This window comes from Stenella coeruleoalba (genome assembly GCF_951394435.1).
Source record: "Stenella coeruleoalba genome assembly, chromosome: 1".
Lineage (NCBI taxonomy): Eukaryota > Metazoa > Chordata > Mammalia > Artiodactyla > Delphinidae > Stenella > Stenella coeruleoalba.
This window is the reverse complement of record NC_137169.1, coordinates 158994015-159015575: the sequence shown is the minus strand read 5'-3', so window position 1 is coordinate 159015575 and position 21561 is coordinate 158994015. Positions and strand designations below refer to the sequence as shown.

General features: G+C 37.4%; 1 protein-coding gene across 6 annotated transcripts in view; it reads right to left on the bottom strand.

The window, feature by feature from the left end:
- The window catches only part of LOC307198445 (uncharacterized protein), a 35240-nt gene extending 15796 nt beyond the window's left edge, over positions 1–19444 (bottom strand). For all 6 annotated transcript variants that reach the window (XM_079945406.1, XM_079945410.1, XM_079945407.1 and 3 more), the window contains exons 1-2: positions 18929–19444; positions 17193–17281 (exon numbers count right to left, since the gene is read on the bottom strand). In XM_079945406.1, coding sequence (XP_079801532.1) covers positions 17193–17281; positions 18929–19126 — 287 coding nt within the window. In that variant the 5' untranslated portion in view covers positions 19127–19444. The remainder of the gene's footprint in view (positions 1–17192; positions 17282–18928) is intronic.
- Between the last annotated feature and the right edge of the window lie 2117 nt (positions 19445–21561).

The following is a 21561-nucleotide window of genomic DNA, read 5'->3' as shown; positions in this document are numbered from 1 at the left end:
AGTTACACATGTACCATGACTTATTAGGTCTTTTACTGCTTCTCAAGCAATGCTGAGATTTTAAATTTCTTTTACTACTTTTTCCTCTTCCATTTGTTTTAATGCATTCTCATTTTTGATATATTTTATTATTACTTTTCTGTGCAGTTAGATTTTATTTAGGTTTATCCACTTATTTATCCTTTCTGTTATACATAATTCTTTATAAAGTCCGTATTTTCATCTGTGATAATCTTCCTTCTGCCAGCAGGTCTCCCTTTATAATTTAATTCAGTTCTGATGAGAAAATATTTTCTAAATTTTGTCTGCAAATTTCCTTATTTCATCTTTCCTTCCGAACAACATTTTCTCTGCCTCTAGAATTCCCAATGGGCAGTTCTTTTCTTTAGCACTTAAAAATGTTATTCCATTATTTTCTAGTATCCAGTCAGTTTTGCTCAGAAGTAAGCTGTAATCTTAATCCTATTGTTCCTTTCAAAGTAATCTATCTCTTTTTCCTTGGGCTGCTTTTAAGATGTCATGTTTTCTTTGCTATTCATGAATTGTACTGTGGTGATCTTAGGTGTGGTTTTCTTTGTATTTGTTTTTGTTGCATGTTTTTAGTGCTTATTGAATTTATGGCTCCATATATTCTTTTTAGTTTTAGAGCACTCTCAGCTGTTAATATTTCTGAAATATTATTTTCATCCCAATCTCTCTCTCCTTTTTTCTTTGGATTCCAGTTTACACATATGATAAAAAAGTTTACTGTGGCCCATATGTCTCAAATGCGCTTTTGTGTACTTTTTATTCTTTTTGTTTCCCGTGCTTTAGTCTTAATATTGTTACTACTCTATCTTCCAGTCCACTTACCTCTCTTTACCTGTGTCCAATCCACTACCGGGTTTTAAATTTCATATAATTTTTAATTCTATCAGTTCAACTTCAATCAGTTTATGTTTTCTAGTTGTCAAGTTAAATTCTCCACCTGTCATCTATTTTCTTGAACTTGATAATATTTACCAAAATATGTATGAACTTTAATGTTTAGGTCATCTATGATTCTGATTCTGTTTTGTTTTTTATTCTAATTCTCCTTTTCTTGGTAGTCTTGGTGGTTCTTCAGTGAATACCAGACTTGGGATATGACAAGTTGTAGAGAATCTGAATGACATTACAGTTGCCCTTTGAACAACCTGGGTTTGAACTGCACAGATCCACTTATACATGGATTTTTTTTCAATATGTAATACAGTACTACATGATCTGTGGTTGGTTGAATCCTCAGATTCAGAACCACAGATAAGAAGGGCCGACCATAAAGTTATATGTGGATTTTTGACTGCACAGGGAGTCAGCGTCTCTAAACCCTACATTGTTCAAGGGTCAACTGTATTTTCTTGAGGAGAGAATTTCCTATTCTTAGGTAGGGAGGAGAGGGGAAGATCACCTCAGTCACTGGACCAACTTCATAGTCATTTTCCTTCTTTATAAGGTTCAATGTAGATGTTGCATCAACCTTCCTAACACACAGACACACAGACACAGACACAGACACACACACACACCCGTAGAGACTTCCAATGTCCTAATTCATATCATTAGTTTTCCATTGGGTCACAAATCTTTCATAGGTTCTGAACCCCAATTTTGTCTCTTCAGCATCATCAGCCAACTAAGTCTATGCTTTGACTTCAGTTAGCTTTTCTTTGACTTCTTCGCATCTTGTCTTGTCTACCTATTATACATGGAAAATACTGCAAGGGAACACTGTTGCTGAATCCAGCTCAATTCTCTGAATCTTTACTCTCTCTGTGATTTTGGTCCTTAAAATTCTAGCTGCCTTGTTATTTCTCAATTCCAACTCTGGTTTCCTTAGTCCTATGACATTGTCCTAAGATCTACTGGCTTTTCTACCTCTTAGGAGTCACATTTGGTTTCTCAGACTTTTGCTCTTCATCAGTAGTTTCTAAGTGACTGGGCTAGAAAAGCATGTGCAGAATATTGTTCTCACTTCAGTGAGTTTCTTTCTCTATTTTACTTTTCTAGGTCATGGCTACCTCAGTAGCTTTCTAACGCTCACAGTCAAATGTTGCTTATGATTTATCTGGCCTTTCTAGTATGTTTTCCTAAGGTAAACTGATAGAGTTGGAAACAGAAGTTCGTACCCACCGTTTAAAAAATTCTGTTTTGTCTTTCTATGAATTCTCTTTTTGTCCCATCTTCTGTCACTTTTTCCTACCAAAAATTCCCATTCTCACAGATAGGTTATTTTAAGATTAAAAATTATTATTAAGCTAATATGTTAATTTTGAAAGGAATTAATTTTGCTTTGAACAAGAACACAGATTGGTGAATGGAATACGGAAGATTCCTTAAGACCTTTTTCATCTCTAAGAGTAGTATCCAACCATCGGTACCATCATAAGTTTGTCAACTATGGAAGAAAGCAGTCTTTATAAAATCAGCATTATTCAGTAATCTCAAAAACTGCTTCACTTTCCTGCTCATGCCACCAATTTCCAAATGTTCAGTAGGAGCAGAGAATCATGGGATGGGACATGGAGAAATGGCCTGTCGTAGTAAGTATAAATATTGGAAGAATGGAATTATAAATCAAGAGGGTTTTCTATGAATATATTTGAAGTGTTTGTTCCTAAAGAACTTCTAGAATAAGACTCAAAAGTTTAACATAGAAACAAGTGTGAAACTTGTTTTGATAAGTATGAAACTCAGTAAAATTTATCTCGTAATAGTTTTTTCTTTTGTGTTATGTGATTGTCAGTGTCACATAAAACTATGTTTTTCTGGACTTCACAGATCTTCTTATTTTTACTATGGGATCAGTGACCCTACATTTTTGAAACGTGGCAAAATAGTTAAAATTGGAACATTTCCCCCAAATCCAGGACATATGACTTACATTTCTGTAGAAGGCAATATTATATTTCTGTCTAGTTCTGGGGTAAACATTTTCATACCTGCCAATCCAATTTGACTAATGTATTGTTTTTACAGTGCATTAAGTGGAAATTAAATGGTAAATTCAGTCAGTCATTTCATACATCAAAAAGGAAAATCAGTCAACACAACTGTCTGACTGAAATGAATGAAGAAAACAATTCAAGGCAAACAACTGTCCCAGTAGACTTGTATAAATACAGTAATGGTGTCATGTGCAGAATTAATCTTTCCTCACCTTTAACTGGAGAACACTCTGCCAGCCAATTCAGTCACTCAAATGATACTGAATTATAATATTCCAGTTTTATTTGCTCTCAGCTACTGGTGACTTCCCTTCCTTCTCCTTCATCTGTCCATCAGTGGAGAATGTCAGAGCAGGAGAATAGTAATATTGGCATATTGTAATGTACTGTCTTGAATTCTACAGCTTCAAAATTCTTAGGCTAACTCAATGATCTTAAAGAGCCTGGTGCAGAAAGGATATGTGAATTAAATCGCAGACCACTGGCTGACCCTTCCAGCACTAACATCCCTTATTCCTGGTTCTAATATATCACAGAATACTCAAGAGGAAGGTTTGCAGCGGTCAGCAGAAATATGGCTCCAAAGCAGGCACATGGAAAAGAAATGTTGTCATCTGTGATCCACTTTAAACTTGACTTTTCTTTTACTCATAAACCAGATTCAGTGTGAATTCTGTTCTGCTAAATGTTAGAGAGTCTGTTGGAGAAGTGTGGGCAATTCTTTTGAATTTTTTACTCTCTAACTTTTTGGCTTTTTTAACATCTTTATTGGAGTATAATTGCTTTACAATGGTGTGTTAACTTTTGCTTATAACAAAGTGAATCAGCTATACGTATACATATATCCCCATATCTCTTCCCTCTTGCATCTCCCTCCCTCCCACCCTCCCTATCCCACCCCTCTAGGTGGTCACAGAGCATGGAGCTGATCACCCTGTGCTATGTGGCTGCTTCCCACTAGTATCTATTTTACATTTGGTACTGTATATATGTCCAAGCCACTCTGTCACTTCATCCCAGCTTACCCTTCCCCCACCCTGTGTCCTCAAGTCCATTCTCTACGTCTTTATTCCTGTCCTGGCCCTAGGTTCTTCAGAACAAAATTTTTTTTCTTTACATTCCATATATCTGTGGTAGCATATGGTATTTGTTTTTCTCTTTCTGACTTATTTCACTCTGTATGACAGTCTCTAGGTCCATCCACCTCACTGCAAATAATTCAATTTCATTTCTTTTTATGGCTGAGTAATATTCCATTGTATATATGTGCCAAATCTTCTTTATCATTAATCTGTCAATGGACACTTAGGTTGCTTCCATGTCCTGGCGATTGTAAATAGTGCTGCAATGAACATGGTGGTACATGTCTCTCTTCGAATTACGGTTTTTTTAGGGTATATGCCCAGCAGTGGGATTGCTGGGTTGTACAGTAGTTTTATTTTTAGTTTTTTAGGGAACCTCCATACTGTACTCCATAGTGGCTGTATCAATGTACATTCCCACCAACAGTGCAAGAGGGTTCCCTTTTCTCCACACCCTCTCCAGCATTTATTGTTTGTAGATTTTTTAATGATGGCCATTCTGACTGGTCACACAAAGAACTCTGGCATGGTGTTCATCATCTAGCTAATCCTAACACGCAGACATTTATGAGAGTTAAGTCAGGTCTTTGCCAGAGAGGGTTGCTTATTTGCACAATTGGGTTAAATCAAGAAGGGCAAATGTAGGCTGCCAGAGTAAATAAGGAGAGGAAAAACAAAAAGAACAAGACATATCATTCATCAGTGATTTTCCCCCCAATATTCTTAGCCTCCACCTATCTCCATCTTACTGATAACACAGGAACTAGACTGAAGAATCAGGTAAAAGGTCTCTACAGAAACTGAGGTAATATAGAAAATAAAATAATAAAACATAAAATTGCAAATTTTCTTTCTAGGGATAATTGAGATGATACTTCAATAATAACATAAGATCAGGTGAAGTCTAAAGAAATTTTAGAAAACCTGGATAAAGTAAGAAAACATCTCTTCACCAGCATCCGAATGTTAGAGAGACACCGAGACATGTGGGCCAAGTTCTGGACAGAAGGGAAACACAGACGGAAGCTTGACATTTGTTGCAGCTTTTCTCCTTGGGGCATTTGCTGATGCAACTCATACAGCCTAGGAGCTGAAAAGCCAAGGAGTTCAAAAGACTCTAACCACAGAAGCCAAACGGCAAGAGCTCAAGCTAAAGGCAACAACTAATGGAATGACAAGCTACACGTATCCTTAGTCTCACAGGGCTGGGGGAACCATTACATTTAAAGCCTAACAAATACAAGGGTAGTTGGGAATAGGGAGAATCCAAACGTTCACATGGTAATCCCAAAGGGCAACATCCGTAGAGGAAGAACAAGACAGACATAGAGCAACCGTCACACAGACTGAAAAACGGCTTTGAATGAGCTCAAACTGAGAATGGACTAAGGTTTCCAGGCCCTATAGTAACTGTCTGCCATGGGCAAAAGTAAATCTTTTCAAGAGAACAATAACAACATCCGGAATGTGGAGGTATTTATACAGTTTCCTAAAATAAGTTAAGCCCCATTTTAATATAAAAAATAATTGTACATACCAGGAAAAAGACTAAATGATCAAAAGCTCAAAAAAGAAAAAAAGAAAGAAAGAAAGAAGACAATATAAATAGACACAGGAGGACAAGAGTTAATAGAGGTTGGTTAAAAAACAAAACAACTATGATTAAACAAAGAAAATATACACATGGCAAATAAGCATATGAAAAGATGCTACACATTCCATGTCATCAGTGAATTTTAAATTAGAACAATAATGAGATACCACTACACACCTGTTCAAATGTCTAAAATCCAAATACTGAAATACCAAAGTTGTTGACGATGCAGAACAACTGGGATTCTCATTTGTTGCTAGGAGGATACTTGGTAGTTTCTTACAAAACTAAACATACTTTTACCATACAGTGATCTAGTAATCATGCTCTTTCGTATTTACCCATAGGAACTGAAAAGTTACATCCACATAAAAACCTGCACATGGATGTTTATAACAGTTTCTTTCATAATTGCCAAAACTTGAAATCAACCAAGATGTTTTTCAATAGGTGAATGCATAAACAAACTATGGTGTATCGGTACAAAGGAATAGCATTCAGCAATAAAGAGAAAAGGCTATGTAGCCATGAAAAGACATGGAAGAAGCTTAAATGCATATTGCTAAGTGAAAAAAAGCCAATCTGCAAAGGCTACATGCATATTATATGATTGCAGGTATTTGAAATTTAGGAAAAGGCAAAACTGTGGTGACAGTCAAAAGATCAGTGGTTGCCAGAGGTTGTGGGGAGGGAGAAAAGGATGGGTGAAGCCCGGAATTTTATAGGCAGAGAAACTCCTGTGTATGGTTCTGTAATGGTGGATACAGGTTATTGCACATTTGTCAAAAATCATATAATGTACAAAACAAAGAGTGAAGTCTCAAGTAAAGCATGGACATTAGTTAGTAATAATGTATCAATACTGATTCATTAACTATAACAAATGTATTACGCTAATGTAAGATGTTAATAATAGGGGAAACTGGGTAGAGAGGTAAGGAGGTATGAGAATTCTGTCCTTTCTGCTTAATTTTTCTGTAAACCAGAAACTGCTCCGAAATAGTCTGTTAATTTAAAAAACAAATCTAGACCTGCATACAAAACTTGCACGTAAATCCAACCACAGCAGCATTATTCATAAGAGCCCCAAAGTGGAAATACCCCAAATGGCCATTTACTGTGAATGGATAAATGAAACATAGTAATATCTACACCATGGAATATTATTCAGCCATAAAAACAAATCAAGTACTGATGCATGCTACAACATGGATGAACCTTGAAAACATGCTAAGTAATTGTATGATTCCATTTGTATGCAATGTCCAGTCTAGACAAATCTGTACAGACAAAGTATATTAGTGGCTGCCTAGGGTTTGGAGAAATGGGGGAGTGAGTGACCTATAATAGATTCTTTTTCTTTTGGGGGTGGATGAAAGTTCTAAAATTGATTGTGGTGGTAGATGCATAACACATTAAATTGTACACGTTAAATAATATGGAAAGTAAATTATATCTCAATGAAACTATTATTTAAAATTATGATTAATGTATTAAAAAAAGGACAACATGTACAATTTAAGCAAAAATTATCTGTGAAATGCAACCAAAAGAAACTTCTAGAATTAAAAATGCTGAAATTAAGCACTCAGAAGATCGGTTGAACAGTACCTTAGTCAAACAAAAAAAAGGATTACAAATGTCAATTAAAAAATAACTACACTAAAATTTGGAGGAAAAATGATGGAAAACAGAGAAATAAGTACTTAAGACATATAGAGTATATATAAAACACTGTGTCTAGCCAGCCCCAAGTCACACAGCCTAGGGAGGAGACACACAGCCTACCTGAATCACAAGGACTTCTCCAAAGGAAAAATGAGGTTCTGATGCCAGAAGTGGACGGAATGAATTGCAAAGAAAAAGAACAATGGTAAACTATAATCTAGATATACATCGGTAAATACATAGGTTCCCTGAGGTTGTGATCTGGTACAAACAATAAAAAAAAAAAGATAAGACTCATAGTAGAGGCTGCTAGATTCTGCTGAGGAAAATGTACAGGGAGGGAAGAGTTGATTTATTTCATTATTTTTTTAGAGTCCACATTATAAGTGACATCATGCACTATTTGTCTTTGTCTTATTTCACTTAGCATAGTGTCCTCCAGTTTTATCCATGTTGACTTAAATGATAGGATTTTCTTCTTTTTTAAGGTTGAATAATATTCCATTGTATATATATACCATATTTCCTTTATCCATTAATCTACTATGGACACTTAGGTTGTTTCCATACTTGGGCTCTTGTGAATAATGCTACAATGAACATGGGAGTACAGATATCTTCAAATAATGATGATGTCTCCTTTGGATATATACTCAGAAGTGGGAGTGAGGAAGAACTTACGACACAAATCGACCATGTGTAAAAGATGTTGTAGGAATGAAAAAGTCTGAACACCTAGGAAGAGTGTGGAGTATTTGGAAAGGTCATTGTTCAAGGGCATACGTAGTTTAAGATTATGACATTTCAGTGAGCCTGTGTGCATGAAGGCTTGCTTATACTTTGGGATTTGAATATAGTGCAAAGAAGTGTTGCTAAATTTTCGATCAACATCAAAAAAGAGTGGAAATGTTTTTTCTTTTATTATGAAACTGCAGGAAAGGCAAGCCTAGAATTCTAGGCCCACTAGAATTTTCCATGATGATAGTACTAATTTAGGAGAAGAAGAATCCAAGGCCATAGAACAATTTTGAAAGCAAAATAAGACTGCTGAGTCTTCACCCAGTGTATGAGATTAAGTTTTAATGGCATATGATGAAGTGGCCATGACATAGCCGGCAGAGCTCGTTGAGTTGTTGAAAATGGCTCTTGAAGCTACAGGAAATGGACAGTAGACATAGAAAAAGAACAAGGTAAATCCCAAAGAGTGGAAGGACAAAATTAATCAAGAGAAAAGTCAAAAATCGAGAAGAAAAGCAGTAAACTTGACAAATAAAACCAAAAGCTTTTTCTTTAGAAAGACCAATAAAATAAGCAATACTTGGCAAATATGATAGTGATGAGACTAGCTATAAAACAGAGAGAATTTTTTTTTAATTACAAAAGAATACTGTGGTAGCTTTATACCAACACATTTGAAAATATGGACAAAATGGCTGATTATTGATTAGTTATGTGCAGCCATTATTTACTTCACAGATGGTGGTACAATTTACTGAACAAAGGAATACTGACAAAGGACCACATTTGAAAAAGAAGGTCGAGAATTGAGACTCAAAACTTGGCAAATTTGAGGTACCTTTGAAGTATATACTTATCCCCTGGGAAGGGACCAAAAGGTGCCCCAACTCTCCTCCTTCAAAAATTCATTACTGTGTGTATTCCAACCTCTTATGCTGTTCCATCAGTCAGAAGTCCTGATAGTATGTCCCAGCAAGGCCACTTCTAAATTTTTACCAAGAGGAAATGAAAGTATATCATCCACACAAAGACTTGTAGACAAATATTCCTAACAGATTTAGTTATAAAAGACGAGACGGGAAACAACCCAAATGCCCATCAGGAAGTGCAGAGTTAAATTGTGGTATATTCTTGTAGTGGAATACTATTCAGCCATAAATAAGTAAGTGAATAAATGGAGTAAGCTATTGATATGTTCAACGACATGAATGAATCTCAAAATCATTATGCTGAGTAAAATAACCCAGACCAAGAAAAAAAAGCATAATGCCATTTTTATAAAATTCTAGAAAATGTAAACTAATATATAATGAGTAAAGCATAGAGAGAAGAAAGCATTGCAAAGCTGCACAAGAAAACACTGGGAATTATAATATATTTGGTATTTTGTTTGGGATGCTGGGTTTGTGGGTCTACACATATATTAAAACTCACACTATTTAGTATACTTTAAATATGAACAATGTATTGTGTGTAAATTGTACCTCAATAATTAAGTTATTAAAAAGTCAAACCCCTGATCACCTGCTTCCAACCAGGTGAGCTCTCATTCCCTGTTCTGTGTCCCATCATAACAACCTATTTGATAATTAGCAGCATACCTGTTTGCTCCTTCTCTCCCTATGGATTTCCAGCTGGGCGCCAAAAGAGATTAAGTGTCTCTTACAAACCTAACACAGTGAATGAAAGGATGAAGCATTGGTAGTCTCACTCATGCTGGTAAATATCTGAGAATGAACATCTTTTCCTATCAAATCAGGTCCTATGAGGACAGGGCAATAGGGGATGGATCAATGGTGGATACTAGGAAAGGTGTCTGCTTACTGTGCTCTGGTATGCAAGTGAGGGACAGGAGGGTAAACAGGAGAGGGAGTGAGATAGTTAGGAAACAGTGCTTTAACTTGAGACACATGTAGAAACCAGTAAAGAAAAATCTACATGGAGGTGGAACACAATATAAAAACTATCCCATTTAATTTATGCTACCTGTGAGACACCAAAGAACAATGCTTACATTTTAGGAATGGTGTTGGAAGTGCAAATCGAGAGAGAGATTTTGTGCATATGTTAGATGCAGCCGTCAGGGAACACCCATTCTGGAATGAAGCGATGTCACGTCACTTTGGGGTTTCACTGTCATTCAGCTTCACTCTGAGCTCACTGCCCTCAGGAAGCTAGCAGGTTAGACGCTTTAACTGAGAAGGGAAAGCTTTGAGTCCTCGGAGATAGTCCTGTAGCTGAGAGTTTAATTTTAACTAAATGGAAACGGCTCATGAAATAAAAGCAAGATTGAGCCTTTATGGAACATTTTAGGATTGTACATGGCGGCAGTCCCAAGATGAAAAACCAGGGTCCAAAGGTAATCTTAAAAAGATGCCTGTAGGGTCACTTAAAGCATCTGAAATGACCTACCATGGAAAATAAAATCCTAAGGGGCAAATCCTTGTGCTTTATCTATACATACAATTGGAAAGTTAAATAGTTATCTAGCTGTTTTTAGATATTCAGTTTTATGCAAACGATGTTATTCTTTTTTTTTTTTTTTTAAAAACGATGTTATTCTTAACGGCATTTTTGTAAGGCCCTCATTGCATACCATTTTAATTAAATTTTTATTTATTTAGCCACTGTGTTCACTGCCACGGAGCTGTAAATTATAATTTAAGATATAATTATTTCCTGATTTCAAGGATTAGCCTCTCCCTGCGCTACTTAAATAATACTTAAATACTATGATAGAAATTCTGTGATTCAACACTCAACTGAAAGATAAGAACAGTGTTTCAAGGGGGTTGGAAGAAGAGAGATCTATGTAAGCAATATGGAACAAGTAACTTTGCAAAGAAGAGATGGGCTTTGAGGCTACTCTTGAAGGATTCTTGAACTGGGGAAGTGATATAAGATACAGAAGGGCATCCACATAGGAGAACAGGAGGCGTACAAGAGAGATACCACAGAAAGCTCTCAGGTTTCCCTCCTTGTTAAAAAAAAAAAATCTTATGGTGTCTGAATTTGTTCAAAGTCTAAGAAAAATATTAGCATAGCAGGGCTTCTCTATAATGCTGTAATGATCGAACCTGAATTAGAAACCACCTCAGGACAGAGGGAGGGTAAAAAGACGTCAATTTCTCATTGTCTCCCATCAACACCCACTGTAGACATAGTTCATAGATTAAAATCCTTTTTGACTGTGGACCTCAGATTGGACTGCCTGGGAATATGGTGTTCCACAGCACAGGCTAGTTTTATCCGTTTCTGGATTTATTTTTATGCTTATTTTAAACTTCTGTAGTGAGAGATACTCTAGCAGGGTACTAAATATCAAAATGGAATTCGTCTTTACTAATGGCTTTAAAGTTAATCTGGGTTAGGGATTATAAAATTATTGATATTAGTATTTCCCTACTGTGTGATGAAAGCAACCCATGCTATACCATGCATTTAAGAAATGTCACCACTCAAATCCCAAGATGGTCTTCCTCCACAATTCCAATGGCCAAATCTTTCAGGAACAGAATGCCATCCTCTTCTTAAATAATAATGTTAGATATAGTACTATTTTTTAGAGTTGCTTGAGGGATTGTTTTCTTGGTTTTTTTTTTTTTTTTTGCGGTACGCGGGCGTCTCACTGTTGTGGCCTCTCCCATTGCGGAGCACAGGCTCCGGACGCGCAGTCTCAGCGGCCATGGCTCACGGGCCCAGCCGCTCCACGGCATGTGGGATCTTCCCGGACCGGGGCACGAACCCGTGTCCCCTGCATCGGCAGGCGGACTCTCAACCACTGTGCCACCAGAGAAGCCCTGTTTTTTTTTTTTTTTTTTTGATGTTAACTGTAACAGGCCAAGTAGGAGGCATAACCAATATGAGAGGAAGATCAACTTGCCTAGGGCCACAGATACCACAAATAAAAGACAATAATTTTAACACATATTTAATATTTTACAGGTTCTAGGCAAAATTCTATGAAATTTCACATACGTTAAAATCACCATAACAACTGAGTGAAGAGAATATTATTAGCCCCATTTTATGGATGAGGAGACCGAGGCTCAGTAAGATTAAAAGCAACAGAACACAGGTACAAACTCAGGTCATCTGACCCCAATCCCAATATTCTGTGTAATCATCATGATTAAAGTAACATGTATTAGGTACTTGCTCTATGCCATCTTCTCTGCTAAGTGTTTTATATAAGTCATCTCATTCCCAGCATAATGTCCCTAGAAAGGAATATCACTGGCTAACATTCACAGATTCAGAAACAGGTTGATCAAGGTCACACAGCTGATAAGCAACCCAGCTAGAACTTGAAATCTGAGTTTAGAACTAACACTCTTTATTAATATATTTTGCTGCCTCTTAAAGGATAGTGCAATCCTAAAAGTGAATTCAGCTACAGGTATTTGGACCTTATTCAGGCAATATCTATGTGATAAGGTGAGGGAGAAAATCCATTCTCTTGGGGAATCAGACAGCAAGCACACATTGAAATCTCATTAGAAATTAGTTACAGGAAGTAATACGTTTAAATGTTTCAGTATATCATCCTCCTCCACAAAAAGGACACTTCCATTTTCGCTTAATATCCTATCCTTAATTAGCAATGACAAGAGCCTCAATTATGGATTGCTTTCTATATGTGCCTAAAGCCATGCTTAGCAATTTATATAAAATATCTCATTTAATCCTCACAACCAGACTATTAAGTCTATGATTTCTTCCTGTGAATCAAGGGAACAGTATACAAAGCTCAAAGAACTCGAACAGGTACTAACCTACCTAGTTAAGGGAAGCAGAGCAATTCTGGCCCACAAACACCTTGGAAGCTAATCATCTCTGCCTTTCACATGGAAGCCACAGTTGTGAGATTATTCAGCAGTCACCTGGTGAGATGCAATGCATTTATCTGATACGACTGTGGGAAATGTGCTATAAAAATAAACCCAGTGTGCCTTGCTTGTTGTGCCGAAGAAACCTCCCTGGACAGTGTGAGTGGATAAAATATTGAAGAAATATTGCTGCCCATGATTAGAGTTAGAGAGATGGAAAAAAATGAAGCATATATTTGAGAAGGGGATAAACAGCCACAGACTTCCTTACTTTTGTCCAGAGAATGTGAGCAATTCAGCAAAGAGCTCACTAGCCTTCCTCTGTGTAAAACTGTTGCTAGATGTTAACTTGCCGGGGCTGCAGGACCCAGCACCTCCTGCATGTATACCCTGTCAATGGAATGTGAGCAAAGGTAATGAATGTCACTTCTGGGATGGAGTGATTAAGAGCAGAGCCTCTACACCCTTTTCTCCTCTGTCTTCCAATTACATTCCAAAGGCTTTGAGGCCCTAGGAAATAGAGTCAGGACACAGAAGAAGCCTGGGCTCCTAATTCACTTCATGGAGAAAAGATCTCAGCAAATAAAAAATATCATGTTGGATTATGTCCTTAAAAGCACAAACTCTATTAGATAGATTTCCATCTTGGGCAGGTGAATACTCAAATACATAATAAGACTAAATAAAATATTTTTCTCCTGATATTCTGTTCATAAGACTATAATAATACTTGTCCAACTGTACAATAATTATGTGTTAACCTCTATGACTCCCCTCAAGACTGGGAGACCCTCCAATGTAATGATAATGACTTTTTCACCTTTCCAGCTCAGCACCTAGATCAATACCAGGTATAGTATCCACAGTAACAAATATTTTGTGAATATATGAATGATGTGTAAATAGATGAATACAAGTATGAATAAATGAGTGGAGAGACTGGAGTATACAGAGAATAAAACAATTATTTTCATAACAAGACCACACAAATTACTTTCCATTTGACTTTAGAATGCATTTTTGAACTTATATTTAAATGTGGGTGTGTCAAAATCAATTCAAAATCATTCAAATAATAGAATTAAGTCAAACCATCAGAGGTTAAAAAAAAGAAAAGAAAAAAGCTTGTCTCTTTTGTTCTTCATCCTCAATTTCTCTCCCTAAACCTTTCTGGCTTAGGCAAAGCACCAACCTAACTTGAATTGTCCTTTTTCATTCAAAGTGTGTTACCTTCCTGCTGAGTGTCTCAAGTAAAAGATAAAGAATAAATATGTTCTCAGCTCCTGTGAGGCTGCACGTTTAGTCTAGGTAAAGAAAGCGTAAAATAGAGAAGTTTGCCATTTTTTTGTATTACTTTCAAAGTTCTTCAAGGCTGTTTTAAGTCACATACCTGAATCAGAGGGTACCAAGCAGTCTGCTTAGGTATACAGTTCTGAATCTAATGTTTGTAAGTGGGACATGAGATAATGATCCCCTCAACCCTTGGGGCTGCCTGGTACAGCCTGGGTTACCCAGAACCCTGGAACTATTCACATTCAGCCACAAATAGCCTCTCTAGGGTCTCCCAGGAAGGTTACCCGAGAGAGTGAGTCAGACAAAAGGTCAAAAGTGGTCTCGGATGGCAGACACAGTGAGAAACGCCACACCCATGGGTCCATCAAAGTTCTCTCGCCGTTCAACCAGCGGGCATCAACTTGTGCAACAGCCAGCGGCGAGTATGCCAATGCTCATGGTGAACAAGAGATTGCTAGGACTGCTACAAGAACTAATGATCCAGAGCAAAGATACAGCAGGTCAGGGGCGGGAGTCCCAGGAGACCTTGTCAGCGTGGCTTTAGGTGGTTACCCGCCCATCTCTGTCTTCATGTAAAGATGATATGACCGCCTAGTGGATGTGAAGGCTCTACCACAGTCTGTGCCTTCTACCATCATTATTGGGACATACCTTATAAAAGCAACCACCAACTTGGAACGAAATCAGTCTCATACACATCATCAGATGATACTGCAATGAGTTTTTGTGTGCCAAAGAAAGAAGAAACTAGATTCTTTTAAAAACACTGGCTTGAAAATTTTTGATCGTAAAAATGATTAAAATTTTCTTGTCTAATGTGACGATCAAAAATAGATGTTATTAAAACACTGATTAGAATTACAGTCACAACTTCAAGAATGAGACCTGGTAAACAAAACAAAACAAACAAAAAAAACCAAAAAACACTTATGTTTGTGGAAGCAACTACAAGTTTCTCAGTAAAAATCCTGAAAAGCATTACTTGAAAATTATGTAAATTAAGTATTTGATATCTTCCCCAATACTTTATACTTTATTATGGCTTGTTATTTTAAATTTTTATTTATATTAGTTGCTTTACTTTATCATTGTTTAATATAAAGGCTATAAAATTTTTACCAAGCTCCATTTAGATCCCCTCTAGTTTATTCTAGTATAGCATACACGTATCATTTAATAAGTGTGCCATGAAGTGAAAACAGTAAGCAGTAGTATCTAACTATATAAGCAGCATATTAATATTCATAACTAGACAATGTGTTCTAGAGTCGAAGGGGGCAGAACCCAGAAGATACCCTTAGCCTACTGATTAGGTAAATATTCAATTTAAGATGATATATTCCCTAGACCACACAAAAAATAGATACCAGTGTAATAATAAGATTTGAGGTCTATAATTTTATCTAGCAATGTAGCCCTTAAGGCAGCAATCGCTGGTGTTTCATGAATTAATTGCCTACCGTGGAGCTTTTCAACATAGAATACAAATTAATCCCACACACCTTACTATTATAAAATTTACTTACATTTTTCATGACACATGCGGAATCTAAAGATTTATAAATATGGAGTAGATAATGCTTTCCATTTAAATTTGGCATCAAGCTATCGCTCTGAGCCCAAAATAACAATGCAGACAACGCTGGTTTAAAAAAAATCCCAGATTTACTTAATTTTGGCTGTTTGTTCCTTTGCCTAAGTGTTTGGTTTTTTCTTTTTTTTTAATCTTACTCTATAAAGCCAAGCCAAAGTTCTTTATTCGAAGAATCAGATTTTTTGACTGATGGTGAAAGCAGATGGATCACAAAATTAGGAGGTAGGACAACTGGATATTTCTGATTACAACTCTTTTACAGATTTGTTTGCTTGAGTATGGTTTTTTGCTTCTTATTTGAGCTAGAGTTTCCTCATCACTAGAATGAAGGTTTTCATTAAATATTTCTGAGTGTTCTTTTGAGCATCATGTGAATTTGTGATCCTGTCTAACTTGTTGCAGAAAAAATTTAGATGTATATAATCTTAGAAGTATTTATACTAGTTATAAATTCAAACAAAGTAGGGATTTTAAACGCTGAATTATCCTGATTTTATGCCATGCTGCCACTAATAAACAAACAGCAAGTTCCCTGATAGTGATTCTCTATTATGGGATATTGACATATTTTGGGATTTGGAGGTTGGATTGACCTCCCCCTGTTTACAAGACACAACTTTCTGATTTGCCACCTGCTATGTCTCCTATTCATCTTTTTGTAAGACTTTTTAAACATTAAGCAAAACCCTCATGGTACAGAATTTCCCACAAGTGGCCCACATTTGAACAGCGGAATTCAACTGAGACTTGAAGATGGGCCACACGCAGCACACCCTGCTGACATGGTCGTCTACCCACGTCCCTCCTTTTCTCACTGCCTGGTAATTGAAGTGTTTTTTTGTCAGTGGTGTCAAAGCCTGTCTCCTAGGCTGTCTTATTATTTTTAAATCCCCGACAAGTCCACCACAGTGATCCAGCTCCTTGCACTTTATAGGTGCTCAAGATCTACTGGCCAAGCCAACACGTCTCTCTCAGTTTCTCTAGACTTGCAGGTCCTTAACTGCAGACCCTAGGGTGACTGGGAGACACAGCAGCTGGCCTGGAAGAAACTGTGCATAAACCACAGATTTTTACTTATGCAGCTTTGTGCATTAATTCTGGATAAGCACATGATAGAATGTCATATGTGTGAATTTTATTTTTCAGGTGTAGTGATGGTGGGAAAGAGGCTGGTAATACTGCATTACAAAAAATCTGATAAATCCAAGCAATTCCGTTCAAAATGGTCAATTAAGGGGGAAAATGCAGTAATTTAACTTGATAATTCTACATGATACATTAAGTCTCTCACAGACTCCACCAAAATGAAAGCGAAAAGAGTTGAACGAAGGTAGAGGAAGATTTTCTTTAAGGTCCACTACTTGATTTCTTTTAGCTCCTAAATATGTGGGAAGCAGTAAAGCATGGTGCTCAGGCCATTGTACTCACCTGATCTTGGAGTTGGGCAGTGTAATTTGTGTACTGGCTGAACAGATCATAGGCAAATTCTTAACTTTTCTCTTCCTCAGTGTCTTCATCTGTAAAATGGGGATATTATTGGTACTTACTTCTTAAGAGCTTTGTGAGGATTAACTACACTAATCCATGGACAAGAGACATGTTGTCTGCATAACAGGTACCCAATAAGTTACAGTGATTGTGTTGTGTTGTTGATAATGCCCATGACAATAATGATGGCATGTGTCTATTTTTATCATTATAGTGTGATTACACGTCATATATGTTGTATCTCCTTGTTCTGAGATTAACATAGCCTCTTTTAGAGACCACCAAAAGGCTCAACAGTATTGGTGAGAAACATCTGTGAGCAACAAACATTCAGACACAAACATTCAATTAAGATGACCGCTTCCAGAAGCAGTCTCTGAAGCATGTCTGATCTAGAAGGGATGCCCCCATGCACTTCCTGCTGGGAGAGAATCTTCTATTGTTGCCAGTCAGGATCATTCCCTGTTGGTTTAAATTAACCTGAAAGATCGTCAGCAGTTTAGGTATGTTTAGCTCAACATCGCAGATTGTTTATACCTGTGATGCAGGCACGTCAAAAAAACAACCACTGAGCCACTGGCTTAGGGTTTCCAGCTGAAGCTACAGCGGTTCTTTTCTGTAAGCACAGGAAATCAGCCAAGCTCAGTTTGCTTAAGACATTCAGGTAAACCGTTTGCTTGGTCAGAGCACTCTCTCCCAGGAACGACCAAGATATTCTGAATCATTTACTTCTTTCCCATTTGCCATTCTTTTCATGAGGTGGATTCCCCAATCGTAAACACAAAGAAAGTGTTTAATCAGAAGCAGCCAGAAGTGATTGGTGATAACTGGGATTTAATGGCTCAATCTCAAATCTAGTTTCAGTTGTGTTTCACCAGAGATTTTTCAGATTCTTGCTATGAGAGTTTGGCAGAAGACAATAAAAATCATGATTTCCTCACTTTTTTCTGATGTTTTGCTATGGCACTAAATAATATGTTCAGTATTCCCCTGGAAATATATAAAGCACTTTACGTGGTGTGTTCATCATTTGCCTCCGACTAAAATGTCCAAATGACTGAGAATTAATGAAAATCATTATGGATAGGAGCAAAGGATATGTACCAAGATTTTCACTAAAGCATTGTCTACAATTGTGAAAATGAAAACATATATTATAAACTATATAACAATAGGCATGAAGTATTTACTACTACATGGACTACTATGAAACCATTAAAATAATGATGTAGAAACAAAAAAATGTGAAAAACGGGTTTAAAATAAAACAATAACACACTAATATTAGATTATTTAGTTATTATTCTGGGTCCAACCAGAAGAAAAACAAACAGTAATTTGAGCATGGAAAGTGTAATGAAAAAACTATTAATTTATGAAAGAGGATTAGAGTAAGGAAGGAATGGCCAGCGACAAGTCAAGAGAACGCCAAAACACACAGTTAGCAGAAATAAGGAAAGCCGCTAACCCTCCAGTTGAAAAGAAGACCTCCTCCTCCCTGCCCACAGGACTGAGGTCCAGACCCGGTTGAAAAGGGCATGACTGTGGCTCACTGGATGGTAAAGAAGCTGCTGTGGTGTCTCACGGTGGAACTTTCTGGAAATATGCCCTCTGTAAGTTGCTGGAAATCCACATTCTAGGGTTCCAGTAAAACTATGCATGGGGAGATTTCTCACCTGAGGCGCTACTCCAAAACTGCGTGATAGAAGATGCTGACGGAAGCTGTTGTCCACTGCTCTCTCTGCGCACTGCTGAAGCCGACTACTGGAGAAGTTGTGAGCCCCGGGAGCAGGGCTGAGGACGCCCTCGGTGCTGCAGGAGTGAGTGGGTGCTGAAGATGCCACCAAGAACCTTCCCAGCAAGCACCGGGGCATCACGAAGCAACACCTTCCTCAGGTGCCATCAATTAGGAAAGCCTAACATCACACGAGCTGGCCAAGGAAAAACTATTTAAAGGACCCATAGCACTTTTCACAGAGCAAGTAACAAAAGAGTGAATTTCGAGCTGAGAGGCGGTAACCAATGTTACCTCAAGAAAAATTAAATTAAACCGGAGGTTTTTTTTTTTTTTTGGCGGTACGCGGGCCTCTCACTGTTGTGGACTCTCCCGTTGCGGAGCAAAGGCTGCGGACGCGCAGGCTCAGCGGCCATGGCTCACGGGCCCAGCCCTTCCGCGGCATGTGGCATGTGGGATCTTCCCGGACCGGGGCACGTACCCACGTCCCCTCCATCGGCAGGCAGACTCTCAACCACTGCACCACCAGGGAAGCCCTAAAAAGGAGTTTTTATCACATAATCAGTGAAATGCAAATTCAAGCAATAAGATGCCATTTTTGACTAAAAAACAAACTGACACACAGAGTATATAATATTAAAACGTTAACAATGGCTCTCTTTGGGTGGGAAATTACCAGTGAATTTCTCATTTTTCTTGGGGCATTGCCATATTCCTACAATATAAATGTACATAGATTTCCAATGCACAAAAATAAAATACAATTATCAACTCAGCTACCCAATAAACTTAATATTCACTCAATAACTTTTACTCTGTATTTAATTACAGCATAAAATGTAAGAACAAATGCAATATGGATGCTGCATATTAAAGGGCCTCGATCAGTTTTACTCATTTTGTGGAATCAAGGAAAGGACCATTCAAGCGTTTCCATGAGTTTCTCTTCCATTCTACCTAAAACTCCCTCTTGCTGGAGGAATTCTGTCGATCAAATTCTAGTTATCCAAATCAACACATTTAATATATCTTACAGGGGTATTAGTGCTTTGTGTGTGTGTGTGTGTGTGGAGGGGTGGTGGGTACAGGTGAAATAAGTTTAGGAAATGATCAATGTACCAAAGGGGAACAGGTTTACATATCATTGTTTCTATCTGTACATACCACACAGGTTTGTACAGAACTGCAATAGTGTTTGGATCTAGCTAGAGCCTGGATATGATTCTGCTTTACCAACCCAACAAGGAATTTCTTCTGTGCACATGATTAAATCAAGGTGAATGAACATGTTTGGGGGAAGTTTTAAAGGTCTACACAAAGCACTACAGCTCTGTCAAGTGATGTAATATAATTATAAAAGCTCTTTAAAAAAATTTACTGTTGCCTTTCAGTCTACCTTCCTGTATTTTACTACACTCTACCTTATTTTAAATGTGATTTAAGGAAATGTTTTGCTCCATACTTTCTTAGTCTATCCCTCCCTTTCTTCCTCTCTGCCTTATAAAAGAATAAATATATAATCGAGCCAAAAAAAACCCCCCAGCTTATTTGTAAAAGAAGCTTCAACTAGCAACCTAAGTGTCCATCGACGGATGAATGGATAAAGATGTGGCACATATATGCAATGGAATATTACTCAGCCATAAAAAGAAATGAAGTTGCTTTACTTGTAGTGAGGTGGATGGACCTAGAGTCTGTCATACAGACTGAAGTAAGTCAGAGAGAGAAAAACAAATACTGTACGCTAACACATATATATGGAATCTAAAAAAAGAAAAAAGGCTCTGAAGAACCTAGGGGCAGGACAGGAATAAAGACGCAGATGTAGAGAATGGACTTGAGGACACGGGGAGGGGGAAGGGTAAGCTGGGACGTAGTGAGAGAGTGGCATGGACATATATACACTACCAAATGTAAAATAGATAGCTAGTGGGAAGCAGCTGCATAGCACAGGGAGATCAGCTCGGTGCTCTGTGACCACTTAGAGGGGTGGGATAGGGAGGGTGGGAGGGAGGAAGATGCAAGAGGGAGGAGATATGGGGATATATGTATGTGTATAGCTGATTCACTTTGTTATAAAGCAGAAACTAACACACCATTGTAAAGCAATTATACTCCAATAAAGTTGTTAAAAAAATAAAAATAAGCTTTTTAAAAAAGCTTCAACTACAAAGGGACATGTTACTGCCTGCTACCATCAATATAATACCTAACAATTTATCATTGACGCTGTAAGAAAGTTAGTGGTGTACCTAAAACCATCTTTTATTTTAAATATCCCTTGTTGTGCTAGTAATGATTTTCCTTTATTATCCCCAAGTCATATATTTAAACCTAAAGAGACAAACCCAATTTCACTTCTCTAAATTATTCTACTGTAACCACATGTACCCTAACTGTAGGAGATGCTTGAGCCATTTTCTACTTAAAATTCTGAAAGACTCGTGCTCACATAATCCCCACTGACACTTCTGCAAATGACCAAAAATTTCATAAAGGCCACTGGATCAGAACAATTAGTGGGTACATCAAGTAAAAAGCAATATAAAGGGTTAACACTAAGAATACCTTGAG